At 44.5% G+C, this 19,266-nt stretch overlaps 1 protein-coding gene across 1 annotated transcript in view; it reads left to right on the forward strand.

Annotated features, from left to right (window-relative positions):
- Positions 1–11,748: 11,748 nt before the first annotated feature.
- Positions 11,749–19,266, forward strand: part of CILK1 (ciliogenesis associated kinase 1) — a 34,680-nt gene continuing 27,162 nt past the window's right edge. Inside the window, exons 1-2 of the mRNA XM_037159544.2 lie at positions 11,749–11,849; positions 15,172–15,226. Coding sequence (XP_037015439.2) covers positions 11,749–11,849; positions 15,172–15,226 — 156 coding nt within the window. The remainder of the gene's footprint in view (positions 11,850–15,171; positions 15,227–19,266) is intronic.

Consider the following 19,266-nt stretch of genomic DNA (forward strand, 5'->3'; position numbering starts at 1 on the left):
TAATTTACTCTTATCAAGTTATGACTTGCGTGGACCTGGAATTCCCTGTGTAATTAATTCCATGCTGGTTAAGGTAAAAACGGAACTCAGAAGTGCCAAGAGAAGGGCCGTTGAATGATTTGGCACATGATCCAGTTTTCCTACAAGGACAGGTGAAAGTAATGGAATCTTTTCAGTGTAAAACAATTGAGGCTAAGGGAGAAAGTTTCTCATGAGGGTCTGAATGGGGTCAGCAGGCTGGTAAACCATAACTCAGGGAAGCCCATGTTTGTATACAGTTTTCTGTCTCCTCGCTTAACAAAGGAGTAATAGTGACCCTTATTCAGTGCATATCAGGGTTCCAAAATACAGAGCGACTACTGTTGTCCCTGGGCCCAGTCTCTGGTGTCCAGGCTGGGGATGAGCAGGGCACCCTGTAGGAGCAGATGCTCTGCCTGCACTGAGGATTGCAGCCGAGGGGAGGGAACTGCAGCCGATCTGCAGGAAGATTTCCCCAATGCCACCTAGCCAGGAAACCGTCATCTTTATCTCAAAGATAGGCTGGAACTCTCTGAAAGTGAAATGAAGTTGTATCTCTTTGTTAGTTTGGTAAAGCCTTACCCCGAGGCCAAAGGCCTGATCTGACCACATTGAGGGGGCTATCTGTGATTCTCTGAGACTCAGCGATTCCGGCATTGTGGTGGGAGGGCCCGACAGCCTGCCTGCCCACGCTTTTCTCCAGCATTTACTGTTCTTCTATTTCAGAACTTCTGAACATTTGCGGGCAGGACAAACAATTTGATCATCTTTACTTTGCACATGAAGAAATAGAAGCACTGAGAATTTTGAGATACTTATCAAAGGTGGTGCACAAAATAAATAGCAAAAACTAAAATTCAAATTTTGGCCATTCAGTCTTTGAGTAACCGCTACATGCAAGCAGAGTATGAGGTGTGAGAACACAGAGGTGAAGGAAGCATGGTGAGTGATCTGGCTGATGTGGGGGGCAGGTCTGCATGTCACTGACCACTGGAGAAGGTTTGGGGACTTTGAGGTGAGGACAGGGCACTGAGGAAGCTATTAGTTGTGTCTGTGTAGGTTGGGGCAGGAGGCTTTGAAGAGTGGTTGTTGTAGAATCTGAACTTTGGGGCCCAGCTGTGGCAGGGGGTACTTGTCCCTCTCTGAAAGAAATGTTAGAACAGCCTGTAGCATACAGGGTCCTTTTGGGGCACTATCTTCTCTTTACTAGCGTTTGCGCATATTACAAGGAGAAAAGAGAGAGAAAGACATCAACCCACTGCTCTGCTTATTTATGCATTCATTGGCTGACCCTTTCGTGTGCCCTGACTGGGGATCAAACCTGTAACACTTTGCATATCGGGACGACGCTCCAACCAACTGAGCTACCTAGTCAGGGCCAATGACCCATTTTTTTCTTAGACAAATGCAAGCTTGATTCCTGACACAGTCACAGAATAACAGAGCATTTGAGCAAGAAACCACTTAACTGCAAGTCTGATGTCCCAATTTTACAGAAAGTAAACCTAAGGACCAAGAGACTCAGAGTCAGAGGGGGGGGGGGTCTGTGCCTACTGGGAACTGGGGCCCAGCCCTGCTTTGTCTGCATTCACTTTGCCTCCACCGCTGGGGAGGTCCCTGCTGGGTTTGCTGATGTTTGTTTGCAGAATGAGGCCAGCAAGAACATGGCCACATCACTGGTTTCCGTATTTGGACTTTGAGCTACAAAGTACTTCCTCTAATTCCTCTTATTCTCAGATCCTCAAAAGATTTCGTAGTCTTTGGATCTTTTGCCACTTTTCCCTTGAGTTTGGTTCCATCAGCCTGAGTTCCTGTCCCAGTCCCACTACTTGTTAGTTGTATAACCTGGGACAAGTAATTCGTGTCTCGGTTTCCTTATCTATAAAATGGGGGAATGATGGTAATAGTACTGGGGCAAGTTGCTTATGCCTCAGTTTCCTTATTATAAAATAGGGATGGTAATAACAACAGTACCTACCTGGTACAGTTGTAAGGATTAAATGGATTAATATATGCAAAGTATTATAATAGTACCATATACCTTGTAAGTACTAAAATTATTAATAGTAGCTTTTTGGCTTATGTGATATATTAGGAAAGTAAGTTATAGAGAGTGATTTATCCCAGTTAATTCTTTGCCTCTGAGCATGTTAGCCCATTCCCAAGCTAATGGATGGGCTGCTGTACTCCATTCCCTCCTCAAGCAGTCTTCCCTGTCTGTACCAGGAGCTGGGAATTCACACGCCCCTAAAGGGGGCACAGGAAGAGATGTAAAAGCCTCTTTTTTACTACATTACCAGAGGAGGAAGCTAGGTATGCGCTTGTTAAGAAGTGAGGAATTGCTCTTCTCTTTTAAATAAAGAACAATTTTTCTTTTCCTCCACTTTTTTTTCAAACATGAGGTTTTTTTCTAAAATTTAATCTTTAGTATATTTTTTTCTCGTGATTGTTTAGTCCTCCTCCCCCCACGGTCACCACACTGTTGTCCTTGGCCATGAGTTCTTTCTCCTTTTCACTCAGTCCCTCCACTCCTTAACCTCCCCCCTCTCCTGCCGACAGATTGATTGTCTTTTAGTTTGTCACTTTTTTTTTAATACAGAATGTCCAGTTAAATTTGAACTTCAAATAAACAATGAATTGTCCTTAGTATAAGTATGCCCTAAATATTAACATGGGACATATTTTTTATCTGAAATTCAGAGTTAACTGGGCATATTATATGTTTTTTAAAGATTTATTTTTAGAGAGAAGGGAAGGGAAGGAGAAAGAGAGGGAGAGAAACATCAACGTGTGGTTGCCTCTCACAGGCCCCTTACTGAGGACCTGGCCTGCAATCCAGGCATGTGCCCTGCCTGGGAATCAAACCGGTGACCCTTTGTTTCGCAGGCCTGTGCCCAACTCACTGAGCTACACCAGACAGGGCTAGCTTGTCACTTTAGACAGCAACATAGGAACACAGAAATATTCTTCTTCCACTAACGCAAGTGGCTGTCAAGGCACAAAATAAATAGTGACTAAAAAATATTTGAGAACTGAGAAGGACATTATTTTAGGGACGACAGGGAGATGAGGACTGTAGTGAGCTGGAGTTGATGCTCAGTGGAAAGAGATGGTGACTGCCCTTCTCTAGTTTTTTGTCACCAGACAAGGCTAAGGATCCTGTGTGATGGGCCCTTCAGTTTTTCCAGAGAAGCCCCAAAGCTGGATTTTTATGTGAAACTTCCTGTTTTTAAATGTAGATTGAGAACATACCTCTGAATTCAGTCCTCAAGCTGTCAGTTTACAACCTCTGGTCTACGCAGTGTGAATCTCCACATGCTAAAGTCATGTTCAGAGGTTTCAGTCACAGTTGTGACATCTTGTCCAATGTGCAAAGTTGTAGAGAAATAGTCTCTGTATTTCAAAAAGGAATTTCGTTGTTGGTTGGGTAAGTAAACATAGATTTCTGATATCATTCCTAAAACATTTAATTTTGAATAAATGAAAACCACTGCTGCCTTAATTCAGATGGTTGTACGAAAGTCTTTGGGATGTTCTCTGATTTCTGCGATTGCCTTTAACTTAAGCTCTGTTGCCATGTGTAGTGAGTTTCACTATTGGCGACATACAGAGTGGGCCCTCCATTGGGCCCCATTTATTGTGCAAGGATGGATCCCATCATGATTCCCCCAGCCATGTCACAGGACTAGGAGAAAATTCCACAAGGCCACACAGCATGAATTAAGGATTAAGTTCTTCAAGGAAAATTTTCAAATCAAGAGAGCAAGAAAGAGGGGCCTGGATGTCCCAGTTCCTCACTATCTTCATGGAGAGCCGTGCGGGACTGCGGCGCTCTGGGGAACAGGTGGTGTGGGCATAATCAGATGATTTGCAGAGCCTGGGTTTAGGGGCCAGCTGTACATAGCAGTTGTCTGGTAAAGTCATCCCCCTCACATGTGGGGACCTTGAAGACCCAGAAGAAGCTGGGTTTTGATAAACTCTGGGGGAAAGAACCCGCTTCCCAGCTGGCTAGTTGTCCAGGCAACCCTCAGTGGTACCCAGGGCTACTTTTGGATATTCCTCCTTGTTGCACAACAAAAGATTTGTAGTCATATGTTTTTCCAAAATAGAAGCAGATAGTGGTAGATGGAACATTGAGCCTTAGGCCGATAGAGAATTCATCTAATATGTCTCCAGCTATACTAACCTTTTTCAGCTTTCAAAACCCTGCTTACTACAGATGATTGATCCATTGATTGATTCATCTGTCTCTAGCACCTCCCCTATAGAATTTTGTCTTTTAAGTCAGTGTGCACTTAGTCCACTGTTTCAGGAATGCTTTCAGCTCTACTCAGTAGAATACCTAAACACGGCTTCAGCACCAAAGACCTTTAATTAGGTCATAAACAAGAAATCTAAGGCAGATGATTTCAGGGATCATGCAGCAGCCCAGTGACATCATCGACCACTCAGCCTCTCCTTTCCCCATTCCCATTTCTCTTTCTTTCTTTTGTCCGTCCTTAAAAGAAAAGATTCTCATCTTTAGAGTTCCCCCCTAGAGTCACCAGAAGGCTGCCTGAGCCCTAAATATCAGTTTTATATAATCATGTTTAAGGCAGAAACATAGGCCAACCTCTTTGTCAGCTGTCTTTCTCAAGGAGTGGCTCCTTGTCAGAGGCTTTTCTCTTTCCTCATCAGCTCACTTTGCTTTCCCTCTCATAAGTCAGAGCCACAGCCTCCCTCCTGCACAATTTTTAGTAGAAGTGGTATCGCTTTGCTTGGTTTAGGCTGGTCAGAGGTTATGCCCAGGGCCGTAGTAGCTGGCTGCCATCCCTTATTAGACTGAGGCTTGAGTAAAATCAGGGTTCCATAACCTGAGCAGGAAGAGGAGCGTGGCTCTTGGGTAGAGCAACAGTGGCCTCCCCTGTCTCCTCCTTTTTTCCAGGGCATTGTCTGCCCCTCCGTTGTCTTCCCCGAGCAGCAGTGAGTTTTTGTTCTTCACTTTCAGATCATGACATGAGTCATCACATTCAGGCCACCACAAAAATGGTGAACAACTGAACAATACTGATCTCAAATGTGTTTGACCACTTCCTGCTGAGATATGCTCAGATTTTTTTGGCTATGGGTGGAATGAAACTTCTTGTCTAATGCTAATTTGAATAATACCACTTCATTTTTTTTTTTTTTTAGGATAGGAAATAACGCACTGGAGTAGAGAATAGAAAGCTCAGACAGTGGTCACAGTTCTGTTCTCTGGAACCCTACACAGCGTAATCCATCCTTCTCCCTGATATCCCTTTGTACACTTGAAACAATTATACCACAGCTTCCGAAGTTTTTTTTTACTTCTTTTCCTGTGTTTTTTCAACTGCTCTTCCTGTGCATTCATTCACTTAGACCCCTCAGTATGTTCTTTAATATCTCCCTTAAAGTTTGCCATCCGAAGTTGAACGGTAACTCAGGCATATGTTGAGACTGTCATGTCCTGTGTTCTGGGGCCTTGGCCACCGTGCCGGAGCACTCCAGAGGGCGTATTCATGGAGCGTTCTGTGTGAGTGGAGTGCCCCAGAGCTATGCACTGTGGTAGCCTCATCCCAGTGCCCCTGAGAAGAACCTCAGTAATGCACTGTTTGGCAACAAAACAGATCAACCTTAGAAGTACTTCTAGCTGCCCACGGAGCATCTCCAAGGAGGGATTTTGCACATACCTCAAATTCAGCACCTTAGAAGACAGAACTCATTGTCTCTGCACATTTCCAAATAAAACACTCTCTCTCTCTCTCTCTCTCTCTCTCTATCTCTATCTCTCTCTCTCTCTCTCTTCCAAACCCACACCTCGGTCTCCTTCTGTTTCCAAGGTTTATCCAGCCCAGTGCCTCTGTTCAGGCCTTGGACGTATTTCACCTGGAGTGTCTCAGTACCTACCTAACTAGTCTCTCCACCTCTAGATTCTCTGTTCTAACATCTGGTTGGTCTCCAGGAGGGATTTTCCTCGTGTCATTTCCCTGCCTAAAAACCCTGGAGATCTTCCCTCTGCAGGTTAAAACCAAACTCCTGCATGGCAAATGTACATGCCCCCTCACAGCTGGGCCCCACCCTAAGTTTCTGGCCATTTCCTGCCATTTCCATGTACTATTGGCCATGGGTCTTACGCCCTGGCCCTGTCTGCACCACCCTGGTTGCACCTCAGTGTCCCCTGGAGAGCTTTCCAGATGACTGAAACTCATTCCCACCCTGACCTAACTCTTTTTTCATTAATTTCACTTTCAATTGCAGTTTATAGTCAGTATTATTTTGTATTAGTTTTAGGTCACCCTGACCTAACTGTTGGAGGTGAAGCCTGGGCATCAGTACATGTTAAAAGTTCCCCAGGTGATTCTAACATTCAGCCGAGGAATGAATCTCTTGGCTTTTGCACTGTGGTGAATGTACCAAGCCCTGTGCCTGCCAGCCTTCTGCGCACAGCTCCCTCCATCTAACTCCTTTTTCCCTTTTGTGTGTATTAAAGCTGTGCTCGTTCTTCAGTACCTCAGCCCTCTCACTTCTCTGAAGGGTCGTCAGACCTCTCCTTTCTCCCGAGAGTTGGAGGTTCTCTCTACCATATTCTCCACAGCACTTTCTACCGTTTTCGTGTACATGTTTATTGTGAATTACGGGAAGGAAGCACCCTTATCTCATCCGTAATGTGTCCCCAAAGCCTTGCATAATGCTTAGCACCTCAGCCTGAAGAGACACTTGTCTCCTCTGTTACACAATCATTGCTCAATTACCTGAAATATCAAGCTGAAAAAGCAACTTCCGTGCCATGGTGACAGTGAACGCTTGCCAGAGTAATTGGATTTTGTTCTATAATAATATGAAAAACTGTAACAAGAGAGAATTGTAAGGGTGACTGTGTGTTGAATGAATGACCGACTTTATCTCAGTTTCAATCGAGTTCTTAATGCTTTCACGAATAGTTTTCTGAGTGGTCATCGAGGGAAAGCATTGTCCCAATTATACAATTTAAGTGGGCGGGGAAGTAGTAGGACATTAATTATCAAAGAAATTCTTCTATGATTAATAATTAATAGATGGGGTTCATTAGTATAATGCCATTGCAAAAAATGTGGGGACGAGCCCACATGCCTACTGGCACGTGGGTGGTTCCTCAGTTTTGGTCACCACAGTTCATCAAGCAGATGGAGGAACGCATGAGGATTCACAGGCGAACACCAAAGATAATTAAAAAAGTGGAAAACAGGTCCTGTGAGGAAAGGTCATGTAATTAAAACAAGAAAAGGCTGAGAGACACACATGTGATTACTAACTCTATATATAGAGAGAGATTTTTGTGAGATATTTTCTTACATCCACAAAGAAATAAGCATGAAGAAATTGGCTTAAATTACAATAGGCAAGTTTTGGTTGGACATTAAGAAAAACATTCTAACAAATTGGATTACAAAATGCAAATCTGATCATGCTGTGCTCTAGTTTAAGAAAAAACCTTGCTTGACTTTCCATTATTTCTAAATCAAAGCCTACATTTTTTTTAAATTTAAAAATTTTTTGTCTTCACCCAAGGACATTTTTTTTCATTGCTTTTAAAAAAGAGGAGAAGGGAGAGAGAAGAAACATCAGTTGGTTGCCTCCAGTACGCACCCGGACTAGGGATCGAATCTGCAGCCTGGGTGTGTGCCCTGACCAGGAACTGAAGGAACCTGCAGCCCTTTGGTTACGGGGCAATGCTCTAACCAACTGAGCCACGTCGGCCCCGGCTACTTTTTTTTTTTATGAAGCATGTGATTTATTAGTTAGCTGGTTTTTTACAAATCAAAGTTCTAATGATTTTTTTTTTAGGGAGATGACATAACAGTGCTTTGTGAGTTTTAATTTTTTGGAAGGTGAAATTATGAATGATGTAGAAATCAAAAACAGATGGGGATACATAAGAAAAAGAGGGGAAAACAAACACAGGGCCTCAAATTGCCTATGTTGTGGCCCAAATGCTCTTTGTACGTTATGTGGAGACAGAGCTTGAATACCAGACAGACACAGCTTTAACCGTGAAGCGGCTGAGCTGTGGTGTATGATGGCGCTGTAGCTGTTGAACAACGACATAATACTATGTCTTCATCAAGTAAATTTACATTTGTATGGTTTAAGCTGAAGTAAAAGGTTTAATACATGTATTTTTAAAAAAGATTTCATTCCTTTACCTTTAGAGGGGAAGGGAAGGAGAGAGGGAGAGAAACATCAATGTACGGTTGCCTTTCGTGCGTCCCCTCCTGGGAACTGGCCTGCAGGGAACTGGTCCGCAACCTAGGTATGTGCCCTGACTGGGAATCGAACCGCGATTGTCTGGTTCGCAGGCCCGTGCTCAATCCACTGAGCTACACCAGCCTGGGCACATGTATTTTTTAAAAAGATTCCAGCCCTGGCTGGTGTAGCTCAGTGGATTGAGCACGGGCCTGCAAACCAGACAATTGCGGTTCGATTCCCAGTCAGGGCACATTGCTGGGTTGCAGGCCAGTTCCCTGCAGGCCAATTCCCAGCAGGGGACGCACAAAAAGCAACCATACATTGATGTTTCTCTCCCTCTCTCCTTCCCTTTCCCTCTAAAAGATAAATAAATAAAATCTTTAAAAAAAAAAAAAAAAGATTCCATTCCTTTACATTTTGAGGGTAATTTTTTCAACTTTTAATCTAGGAAAATTGCAAACATACAGGAAAGTTACAAAAATAGTACAAAGAATACCCATGTACCTTTAACCCAGATTTATGTGCTGTTACCTTTTTATCCCACTTACGTGCTTGTGCGCACGCTCTCTCCAAATACACACACACACACACACACACACACTCTCACTCACTTTTTGTTCTACCCGCTTGAGAATAAACTGCATGCATCGTGGACCTTTACTTATAAATCCTTCAGGGCGTACTCTCTAAGAATCCGAATATGCTCTTACAGAACCACAGGACAGGCATCCACTTCAGTAAATTTAATACAGATACAGTGCTTTTATCTAATCTGCTATCCATATTTCAGTTGTTCCCACTGACCCAATAATGGCCTTTATAGGTGTTTTCTTCCCCTTTTATACAAGAGCTAGTCAAACGCTGTGGTTTTCAAAATGGCATCTGAGGCCCTCCGCAAACTAAACTGTAGGGTGACCTCTTTCCAGCTCCAAGCACCTCACCTTTCCCTCCACCGCAGGTCCAAGCTCCTGTGCTTTCGTTTGTGCTCTTGGAGTGCTTAGCCTTAACCTTACACGGCGCCTACTTTCCTTTTTCTTTCAATACCCAATTCTTTATGAATCCTTACTGCACTCGTGAGCCCAGATGTAACTGACCCAGCTGGAAGCCGGAGGCTTTCCCCTCATTCTCCCCCCACATCTCGTACCCCAGGTGCACTTGGAATATCTTCATGCATATTCCTGAGTACAAGTCTGCCCCCACCGTCAGTCTCTCTTACCCCCTGCTGTGAGGCTGTAGGATCTTTGAAAAGATGAGCCACATTTTGTTGGTCTTTGTGTCCCCAGATTCTAACAGGTTCTGTCGCACAGCAAGTGCTTTATAAATATTTATTTGTCAGCAGTGGAAAACATTACTGTAAAGAGCTGCTGAAGGAAGTTGTAGGAGTCTGATCCTGAAGAGCTTCAAAAGAAAGGACAAGGCCCCTCTAACCAGCGGCTTTAAAATGGTTCTGGGGGAAGGCAAATGAGTTTGGGTTGGGGAGATTGGTCTCTCCCAATGAAATGGTAGAGTATGTGAAATCAGACATAACCTTTACATTTCTTAAGGTCCTCAGGGTCACACACAGCCTTCACAAGAATGTGGACCGGATTTTTTAAAAAATTTTAATTATGAACTAATTTTAGAATTCCCTCAAAATTACAAAAATAGGACAGAGTGTTCCTAGAAATCCTTACGGTAACATCTATAATCATGGAATGATGATCAAAACCAGGAAGTTGGAGTTGACACAATGCCACTTAACTAAACCACAGACAGTATTCACACGTCGCCAACTTTTCCACTCAGGCGTTTTTTCTGTTCAAGTGTCCTATCCAGCATCTCACATTGCATTTAGTTGTCATGTCTCCTTAACTGCCTCCAGTCTGTGACAGCTCCTTAGTCTGTCCTTGCCTTTGTGATCTCGACACTTGTGAAGAGTGTCAGTCAGTCTTTTGTGTCGAATGTCCCTCATTTGGGTCTGGCTGCTGTTTGCTCATGGATGGAGTGAGGTTCTGCACTGTTGACGAGAACACGGCTGTGATGTCCTGATGCTGTGCCCTTCTCAGAGCTTCATGTCCAGGGCACGTGACCGCATGTCTCATTAATGATGATATAGGTCTTGATCACTTGGGTAAGGAAGTTTCTGCCAGATTTTCCCTGTAGAGAAAATCCTTTTCTCTGAAGTTCATAAATATCTTAGAGATACTTTGAAACTATTCAGATATCCTGTTTCTCTTCAGACTTCTATCACCTAGTATTTACGTTGAGCAGAGAATCTTGTCTCTAACACACAGTGGTACTCTGATGCATGCTTAAAAGTGAACTTCTTCTTTCTCTCTTTCCTTCTGTGTTCATTGGTTAGAAGGAATTCTTCTGGAAGAAGGAGCTGCAGAGACTGGATTTGAATTTAGATGCATAATGTCACATTATTTTCTGATTCTTCAGATAATTAGTTTAATTGCTATATTTAAAAATGTCTTTATTGTTCTTATCTAAGTATTTATATTTTGTTAATGTTTATATAAAGGCATTGCAATCACATGAGTTATTAGCACACTTTCTTTATTATAAGCCAACTGCATGACTATCAATTTTATAAATAAAAAATCAATGATATATAAAAAAAAACACAACTGAAAACAATTTTAATTAATAAAAACCCAAACCCACAACTGAATGTCTTTAAAAGAGGCACAGCCTAGAAGTAGGCCTGAAAAAATGACTTGGTCTTTGTTTAGCTTCTGAATATACAGCAGTAAAAATACTACTACTTGCTGCAAATAGATCATGGAGCACATGTAAGTTCTCAATCAGGAGAACTTTAATTTTGGCATTTCTTGGTTTTAGTATGTTTACATTGTTAGTTGTAGCTGAGTTATAGAACACAGTATGTTTAGCATGAGCTCAGCAGATTTTATTGACCATAGTTCCTGTGCAGGGTTTGTCTACAGAGGTTAGTCAACAAAGAAGCATGGACTTGCAGCTGATTCATTTCTGAGCTGGTGAAAAGTTCACTTTCCAAGAATGGTTTCTCTTGTTTTATAAAAACTTGTTTTATAAGAACTTGTTTGGATCAGAGGCTGACATACTTAATTTGTAATGGGTCAGAAAATAAAGACTTTGTGGGCCATGCGGTCTTTCACAACCACTCAGCTTTGCTGTTGCAGTGTGAAAGCAGCCATATACCATATGCAACTGCATGGGAAGGACTGTGTTCCAATAAAACTTTATTTATAAGAGCAGGTGGCGGGGATGGGTGGGTATAGTCTGCTGATTCTCAGTTTAGACTGTAAAGATACAGAAACTCAAAATATACATCAGCATTTATCCTTGTCCTTGATTTTTCTCTGCAGGCAGAAGACTGATCTTTGAAAATATGTATTTGGGAGATAGTCCCGTTCTTTTGAATACCTTGTGCGGGTGCTGCCACAGAAAAATCTGGTTACACTCCGGGGAGGCCTGCCGCCGCTGCCGGACCGAACCACCTCGGCCCTGAGATGAGTGTCCGGCCTGCGCGGGCGCACCATGAATAGATACACAACGATCAGGCAGCTCGGGGATGGAACCTACGGTTCCGTCCTGCTGGGAAGAAGCATTGAGTCTGGGGAACTGATTGCCATTAAAAAGTAAGTTTTTTCCTTCACTGTCATGAATTTATCCTCAGCTGTGCATTGTCAACTTTGTTCTCACTCTGCCCTCTCCACTCCTCGTCTTGGAGACATTTCCAAAGGAGAGTGCACAAGAAGCGTGGACAGGAACTCAGACAGCAATGGCTGTGGGCTTGGTGCTGGTCCACGCTGGGATGCTCGTGTTGGAGGTCTGAAACACGTTGCCACTTAGCATATAGCACTAGTACTTTTTCAGTGTGTTCAAGAGTACTTTCACAGTGCTCTTGTGAGGTAGTAACAAGCAGGTTAATACATATTATTTCATAGGAAAGGAAACTGAAACTGAGAAATTAAGTGACTAATTTGAATCATTTACACATGTGGCAGTCTGGTGAGTACTGTCTTGTTCCCTCAGCCCCACTTGCCCTTTGCACTCAGTTCAGACTCATTGTATTAGTAAACTTGACCCCAAGAATTAGTAGTTTGATAGAACTACCTCACAGTTTCAGCGGGTCAGGAGTCTGGGCACGGGTTAGCTGAGTTCTCTGCTCCAGGGTCTTTCGCGGGGCTGCAGTCAGGGTGTTGGATGGCACTGGGTTTCTTCTAAACCTGGATCGGGGAAGGATCTGCTCCTGAGCTCCCTCACGTGATCACGGGCAGCACTCGGTACCTCCTGGGTTGTCGGACTGAGGGCCTCGGTTCCCACCGGTTGGCTGTTGGCTGGAGGCAACTTACTTCATCAAGACGTGGGAGCCAGGAAAGCAGGGAGAGTCCTCTACCAAAGTAGACGCCACATCTTTTTGTTTCTTTCAAACTGAGCACAGAAATGGTATCCTTTCTAATTGCCGTATTCTGTTGGTTAGAAGCAAGTCATTGAAGGAACGTGGGTTATACCGGGTTGTGGGCATAAGGAGATGGGGGCCTTTGGAGTGTGCCTGCCACACTCATGCACACCCAGGTGCGTTCTCAACATCTCCATTTGGATGTTCTAGACACTTCAGGTTCATCGTGTCTAAGCAGAACTTACACTCCAACATGTTCCGCTTTTGCTCCCAGCCTGTTTCTTCTTCAGTATTCCATCTTGATAAATGACGCTACCATCCCCGCCAAAGCTGGGAGTCTTCCTGATTTCCCTGCATCTGCTGGTGCACTAGTCCTGTCAGTTCTAACTCCTAACCAGGTATCAGACCCACCTGCCTCTCTCCACTCCACTGCTAAGCTCCCTTTCCACCCGTTACCATTTACCACCTCTGCTACTGGAGTGATTTCCTCTGAAGGGTTTTCTAGTCTTCCATTCTTAGCCCAATCTAGTCCAGGCAGAAGGGATTATTTTAAATCTAATCTAATTATCATGAATCTGAGTATCTGAAACCATTTGTGCTGAATATTCTTTGTGTTTCTGCTGCCCCATCATGTCTTCCGATATCAGGGTGCTCTGGTGTCCAGTGTCACCCCCGCCACCAGCATTCCTGCACAAGTACATGCAGGACACTGTCCACCAGTGTGCCTTCTACACGGTTCCTGAGAAGGCCCCCAGCCAGCCGGAGACCCGCCTTGGTGTCAGCTCAGCAAGGCACCCTTTAATGGGTTTCCTACCTCTCTGTTCCCAGTTTCCCTGCTCCTTGCCCTGGCTTCCTGGAATCACCTCCCAAATAAACCCCCTGCACCTGAGTGAGTCCTTGCCTCAGGCTCTGCTTTTTGGGGAACTCAAACTAAAACAGCTTTCAGTGTCTTCCTGTCAGTTTTAGGATCAAGCCCCCGGTTTTTAATGTGACTTAACAAATAGCTGCCTCATTCAGCCCTGCCTGTTTTTTTCAGCCGTATCTCCTATCACGACCTGTTGCCCACTTTGTTCTGGCCACTCCGGCCTTTTAGCTTTTTGAACTCACCAGTACAGATCTGCCCCAAGCCTCTCGTGCCTCCTACCAGACTAAATTCTACTCATCCATCAGGTTTTGGTTGAAATATCACTTCCCTAGGGGAATGGTCCTGCTTCCCTAGACGAGGTTAGGTCGCCTTGAGGCCCCCTCTCACAATGCCCTGTGCCTTTTCTTCATAGCACTTAGTACAGAAATGATTAATTACCTGCCTTCCTGCTACAATGTCAGTTCCATGAGGGATGTCTCTCTCATCATTGCATCCCCAGTGCCTGACAAAGGCCCTGCTGCACAGGAGGGGCTAAGTAATTATTCGGGGCATGAATAAAGGGATCGGTCACTCAACCAGGAGACAATGTGACATCTGTGGCGGAGTGTCAGAGTGATGTGGAGAGATGAATGTTTGTCTGTTATTAGCCAACAGTGAGATCCTGGGAGAATTGTGTCGCTTCTCTCTGTCTTCGCTGCCTCACCTGCCCCACGTATTCCACAGGGCAGCAGTGAGATTCAAACCAGACAGTGTGCTTCAAGTGTGATGAGTGATAGAGCCTTGAAACCTGGGTGTCTGGTTAGCTAACAGGCTTCTCTTCCTCACCTCAGGCTCCAGAGCGGGGTTGGCAAACGCGTTCTGTACAGAGCCAGACGGTAAATATTTTGGGCTCTGCAGGCCATATGGTCCCCGTCGCAACTCAGCTCTGCTGCTGCAGCGTGAAGGCGGTCATAGACCACACAGAAATGAATGAGTGCGGTCGCAGTCCCGTGAAACGTCGTTTGTGGAAGCTGCCACTTGACTTTCAGATAATTTTCACATGCCACGAAATATTGTCCTTCTATTGATTTTTTAATCCCAACTATTTAAAAATGTAAAAGCCATCTGAGCCCATGGACTGTAGGAAAACAGGTGTGGAGCGGAGTTGGCCTACGGGGCATAGCTTGCCGACCCCGGTGGTACTGGCGTGCCTAGAACTGTGTTGCTTAACTTGGCAGCAAGTAATCGTGTGTGGCCTTTAAATGTAAATGGAATTAAAATTCAGTTCCTGTGTTTCACTAGCCACATTCCAAGTGCTCAGTAGCCATATGTGTCTAGTGGTCACCGTACTGGACAGACAAAACATTTCCAGCACAACAGAAAGGTCCGTTGGACAGCTCTGGTCTAAATAAAACAAGAATCAAGGACTCCCTCCCGGGCAAGGTTCGCCTGTCAGCCACAGAGCGAGAGTGCAGACCAGGCCCCTTTGGGCTGCCCTGCACCGCCTCTGCTGGGAAATTGGGGGGTGCAGGATGGATTGCACTGCCAGATTTTTAAATGAATGCTGTTTTGGATAGTATAATATTTGATAGAAATCAAAACCAGTTTTAAGCACTATTCATTAGGTTCAGAAAGAAAACTTTTTTTTTTTCAGAATAAAGTTTAACCTGTGGCTGGGAGTAAGCATACTGTTTGTTTCTTTCTTCTCTTTTAGAATGAAAAGAAAGTTTTATTCCTGGGAGGAATGCATGAATCTTCGGGAGGTTAAGGTATTTATTAATACAGTATGGAGTGATTTATGTATAGTCCATTAAAATAGTGTTATATGTGCTTAGACTTATTGTTGATATAGTCATTCTGTTTGAATTGTTTCAGTGATGCAAAAGAAAGGGGGGAAATGATAACACTAATGCTTTTAGTGAGTATATTTATATTAAATTTTGCTATATTACTATTAAGTAAATATCGGATTTAGTTAGATTTCAGTAGTTTCCCACTAATGTTTTTTCTTTCAAATTGTGGTGAAATACAAATAAGATAATATTTACCATCTTGGCCATTTTTAAGTGTATATTCCTGTTGTTTTACAGCCATTATCACCGTCTATCTCTAGAACTCTTTTCATCTTGCAGAACTGAAACTCTGCACCCATTAAGCAGTAACTCCCCACAACCCCTCCCCCAGCCCCTGGCAACCACCGTTCTACAAGTGAAATCACACTGTGCAGGCTGACCTCATTTTATTGTGCTTCACGGGTGTGGCATTTTGTACAAATTGAAGGCAAGACCAAAATCCTCCGACTCACTTTATTGCAATACTCGTTCATTGAGGTGGTTTAGAAACAAACCCGTGGTATCTCTGAGGAATGCTCGTACTTATCTTTTTGTGAGTGGCTTATTTCACAGCATGGGTGAAGCTCAGTGTTCATCCATGTTGTAGCATGTGTTAGGATTTCCTTCTTGTTTAAGGCTAAATCATATTTCATTATACCGACATACCATGTTTGGTTTATCCATTCATCCACTGATGGACACTTGGGCTGCTCTCACCTTTTGGCTGTGTTGTACCTCCCCATTTCTTTAAACTTCCTTCCCACTGGCTCCTTCTCTTCAGTCTGTAAATGTGCCTGCCATTCTCTGTAATCAGCCTCAGCGCCTTCTCCCCTTGAGCTTCCACCCCTTTCCTTGCCTTCCAAACCACCCCTTTCGCCACCATTGCCCACCTACCACTGACTTTCCACTGACGTGAGTCAGGCATCTTTCTGAGACACTGCGGAAGCTGCTCCTTTTAAGTCAGCAGTTAGCAAGTCCAGGGCCATTTTCTCAGGTACTTTCTTGCCTGCAGTGCTGGGTGCTGTTGACCACTTCTTCCTCTTCTCTCCCAGGGCTGTGTGACTCTGCTTCTGCTTAGCTGTCCTACCTTTTTCTTGCCTTTCACCAGTTCTTCTATGGCCCATCCCTTAAATATCAGTGATTTCTTCCATTCTGGTCTTAGCAATTTTTCCTTTGCTCTGACTCAACCCCTGAGTAAATGTCTCATCAAACCTCTTATCATATGTGTTAGACCAGGGATTAACAAATGGCCCACATTCTGGTTTTGTAAGTAAAACTATGTTGGAACACAGCCGTGTCCATTTGTTTGCATATTGTTTATGGCTGACTTCGTGTTATGATGGCACAGTTGAAGTATTCACTCTCTGTCCTTTTGGAGAAAAGTTTTCCTGCCCCTGCTTCAGGCCCCCATATCCAACTGCTTAGTGAGTATCAGTACCTGAGTTTTTTAGAACGTCTGCATCCCTCAGCGCTCCTATTTTCTCCCCCTTTTGTCAATTTTCATTTACCCAGAAACCCCTTCAGGTGGCCTGTGCAGACCCACTTTCCACACGTCTCCTCCATCCTGTGTGCTGCTGCCAGAATGGCTTCCATGACACCCAGCTGCTCATACACTGTCTTCCGTTTACCGAGGGGCTCTTACGGGCCAGGAAGTGCCTTAGGTGCCCTGCACACACTGTCTTATTTCATCCCCACAACTACCTGATGTGGAAAGTGTTAGTATCTTGAGTTCGCCCATGAGAACAGCTGAGGCCCAGGCTCAATAAGTTGCTTGAGGTAGACACAGCTTTAAGCCATGCAGTTTGGTTTCAAACCCAGGTTCGTGGGAAGGCTTCAGTGGGTATCCACATGGCATCCAGGGAGTGTCTTCCAGATGATCTTCCTTTGGAACCCAACAGGGGCGATTCTTATTCCTCAGACATAGACAATACACTCCACCCCCACACCCTCACCTGTGAGGGCTCCGCTCCGGACACACCCTTTCCCTCCCACTGCGGTGTCTAGGTGTTTCTTAGTGGTACTCCCTGACTACTCAGGGTTTAACGATTACTCCTTCTTGAAACGTCTCTGATGTTCCTTGTCTCTGTCATTTCTTTGACCCTTAAGATGATCTTTATTTTGTCACATGTATTGTGTCCTCGCTTCTAAATTGGGTTGTTTGCCTCTGAAGGGCAGGCACTGTGTCTTATGCCCGGAGTATCCCTGGGGCTCGGAACATTGTACAGCAGGTCCTCAAATAATGTCCTTTCATCCTGTGTCCTTTTTTTATGGCATGGATGAGAAGCCATAGGAACTTAACTTGTGTTTATATCAATGACCCTGTGATAAAATTGGTTTCTTTGTACGTTGTTTCACTGCAGTTCCAAGAACCTATCGATGACATTAAGTGGGTACTTACTGTAGTCGTGTTCGTAGTCAAGAACATTCATGCACAGGGGAAACAGTCCCTACTCAGACCACAGCCCCGGGTTTAATTTGCAGCTTCTGCTTCTCTGGCCGATGTGGCCATCCTGCCTCCTCCTCTCCTTCGTAAGCCTCTCCTGAGCCAAAGTAAGATGCCTTCTTTCTGGAGATAATATCTCTGTAAAATGAATCACACGAAGTCCTCCACACCAAATTAGTTCTTTTTATATTGAACCAATACAGACTTTAACTTGCTCCCGAGCCTCCCTTAGAAACAAGAGCTGAGAGCCACTCTCAGACTCGGGCCAGTCACCCATGCCAGAGCACACTTCAGGCTCACGGCAGGAGGTATCCTACTCCTTGCCCAGAGTTCTCTTCTGGAAAACTTTTAAAACTTCATTTTCCTCTTAACACACTTGCTGCTCGTCCACCGGATATCCCAGCCATGGCTTGGGATGCAGTTGAAGCGAACAGGCAGAAAAGATGGCTGCAGCCTGTGAGAGTCCCAGGGATGCTACTTACAAGTTAAGCAATGTTTGTTTTTGTTACCCGTGGAGAACCAGGAATGCAGCCAGCTAAAAGAAGTAATCAGCCTGGCTGGGCCATTCTAGAAGGATCTGTCCTTTTGGCCAAAGCAGCTGAGTATTTCCTTTTGGAGAAGCATCTTGGCAGGGGCTTGTCCTTCAGGGAAGAGGCTCCAGAAAAGCCTTATTTTGTTCTCATTCACTGGCGACAGTCTTCCCTCTGCCCGGCTGCTTGAAATAACTTGATCATATTACACATTCCCAAGCTCTGATCCCTGGGGTACCACCTTCTTACTGAGTGTCCTTCCAGAGCTGGAAATGTTGACATTTTCATCTTCAGATATTGTGTTTGTTTTATAAAAGGGATGTCCTTTTAAGGAAATTCAAACGTAAAGAGGGCTTTACAGTATAGTATGATTGGACTCACTTCTCTGTGAGGAAGAGGCTTTTTGAATTAGAGGGCTCATCCCACTGGCCAGAGGAACCCTCTGAGGCTTCCTGGAAGGAGCCAGTCTATCAAATTCTAATCAGCTAGTGAGCAAACCAGTGGCCGGGCATCTCTGGTCATTATCCACAAACAGGGCTGCTGCTCCCCAGTGACAGAACTAGGGAGGCAAGCAAAAAACAGTTTGCACGCGGCTGTGTGCACTCATGTGTGTGTCCCTGCAGGAGGACAGCTGTGTGTGTGCGCGAGGCTGGACAGTAAGGTCACGCGTCATTTTCTGAGTCATTCTCTTGTCCCTTGTGCCTGACTTATTGCCTCTGCTATTCTTTGGAGCAGAGATCTGTCTCCCATGTCACTTCAGGGTCTTTCCAATGAGATTTCCATTTCCCTTCCTCCAGAACCCACGCTATAAGGAGCGTTGCATGTCTCCTGGACACTCGTGAGGCAGATGGGAGCTGACAGAATCAGGCTACTGGCTTCTCTTTAAACAATTTCTTGTTCATAATGTCTGCAGACTGTTAACTGGTGATTTTGTCCCAAAGTAGCTGCCTTTTCCGATACTGGCATACCCCTGAGATGTGGTGGGTTCATTTTCAGGGCACAGC

This window comes from Artibeus jamaicensis, unplaced genomic scaffold, assembly GCF_021234435.1.
Source record: "Artibeus jamaicensis isolate MK-2021 breed Jamaican fruit bat unplaced genomic scaffold, CSHL_Jam_final contig_484, whole genome shotgun sequence".
NCBI lineage: Eukaryota > Metazoa > Chordata > Mammalia > Chiroptera > Phyllostomidae > Artibeus > Artibeus jamaicensis.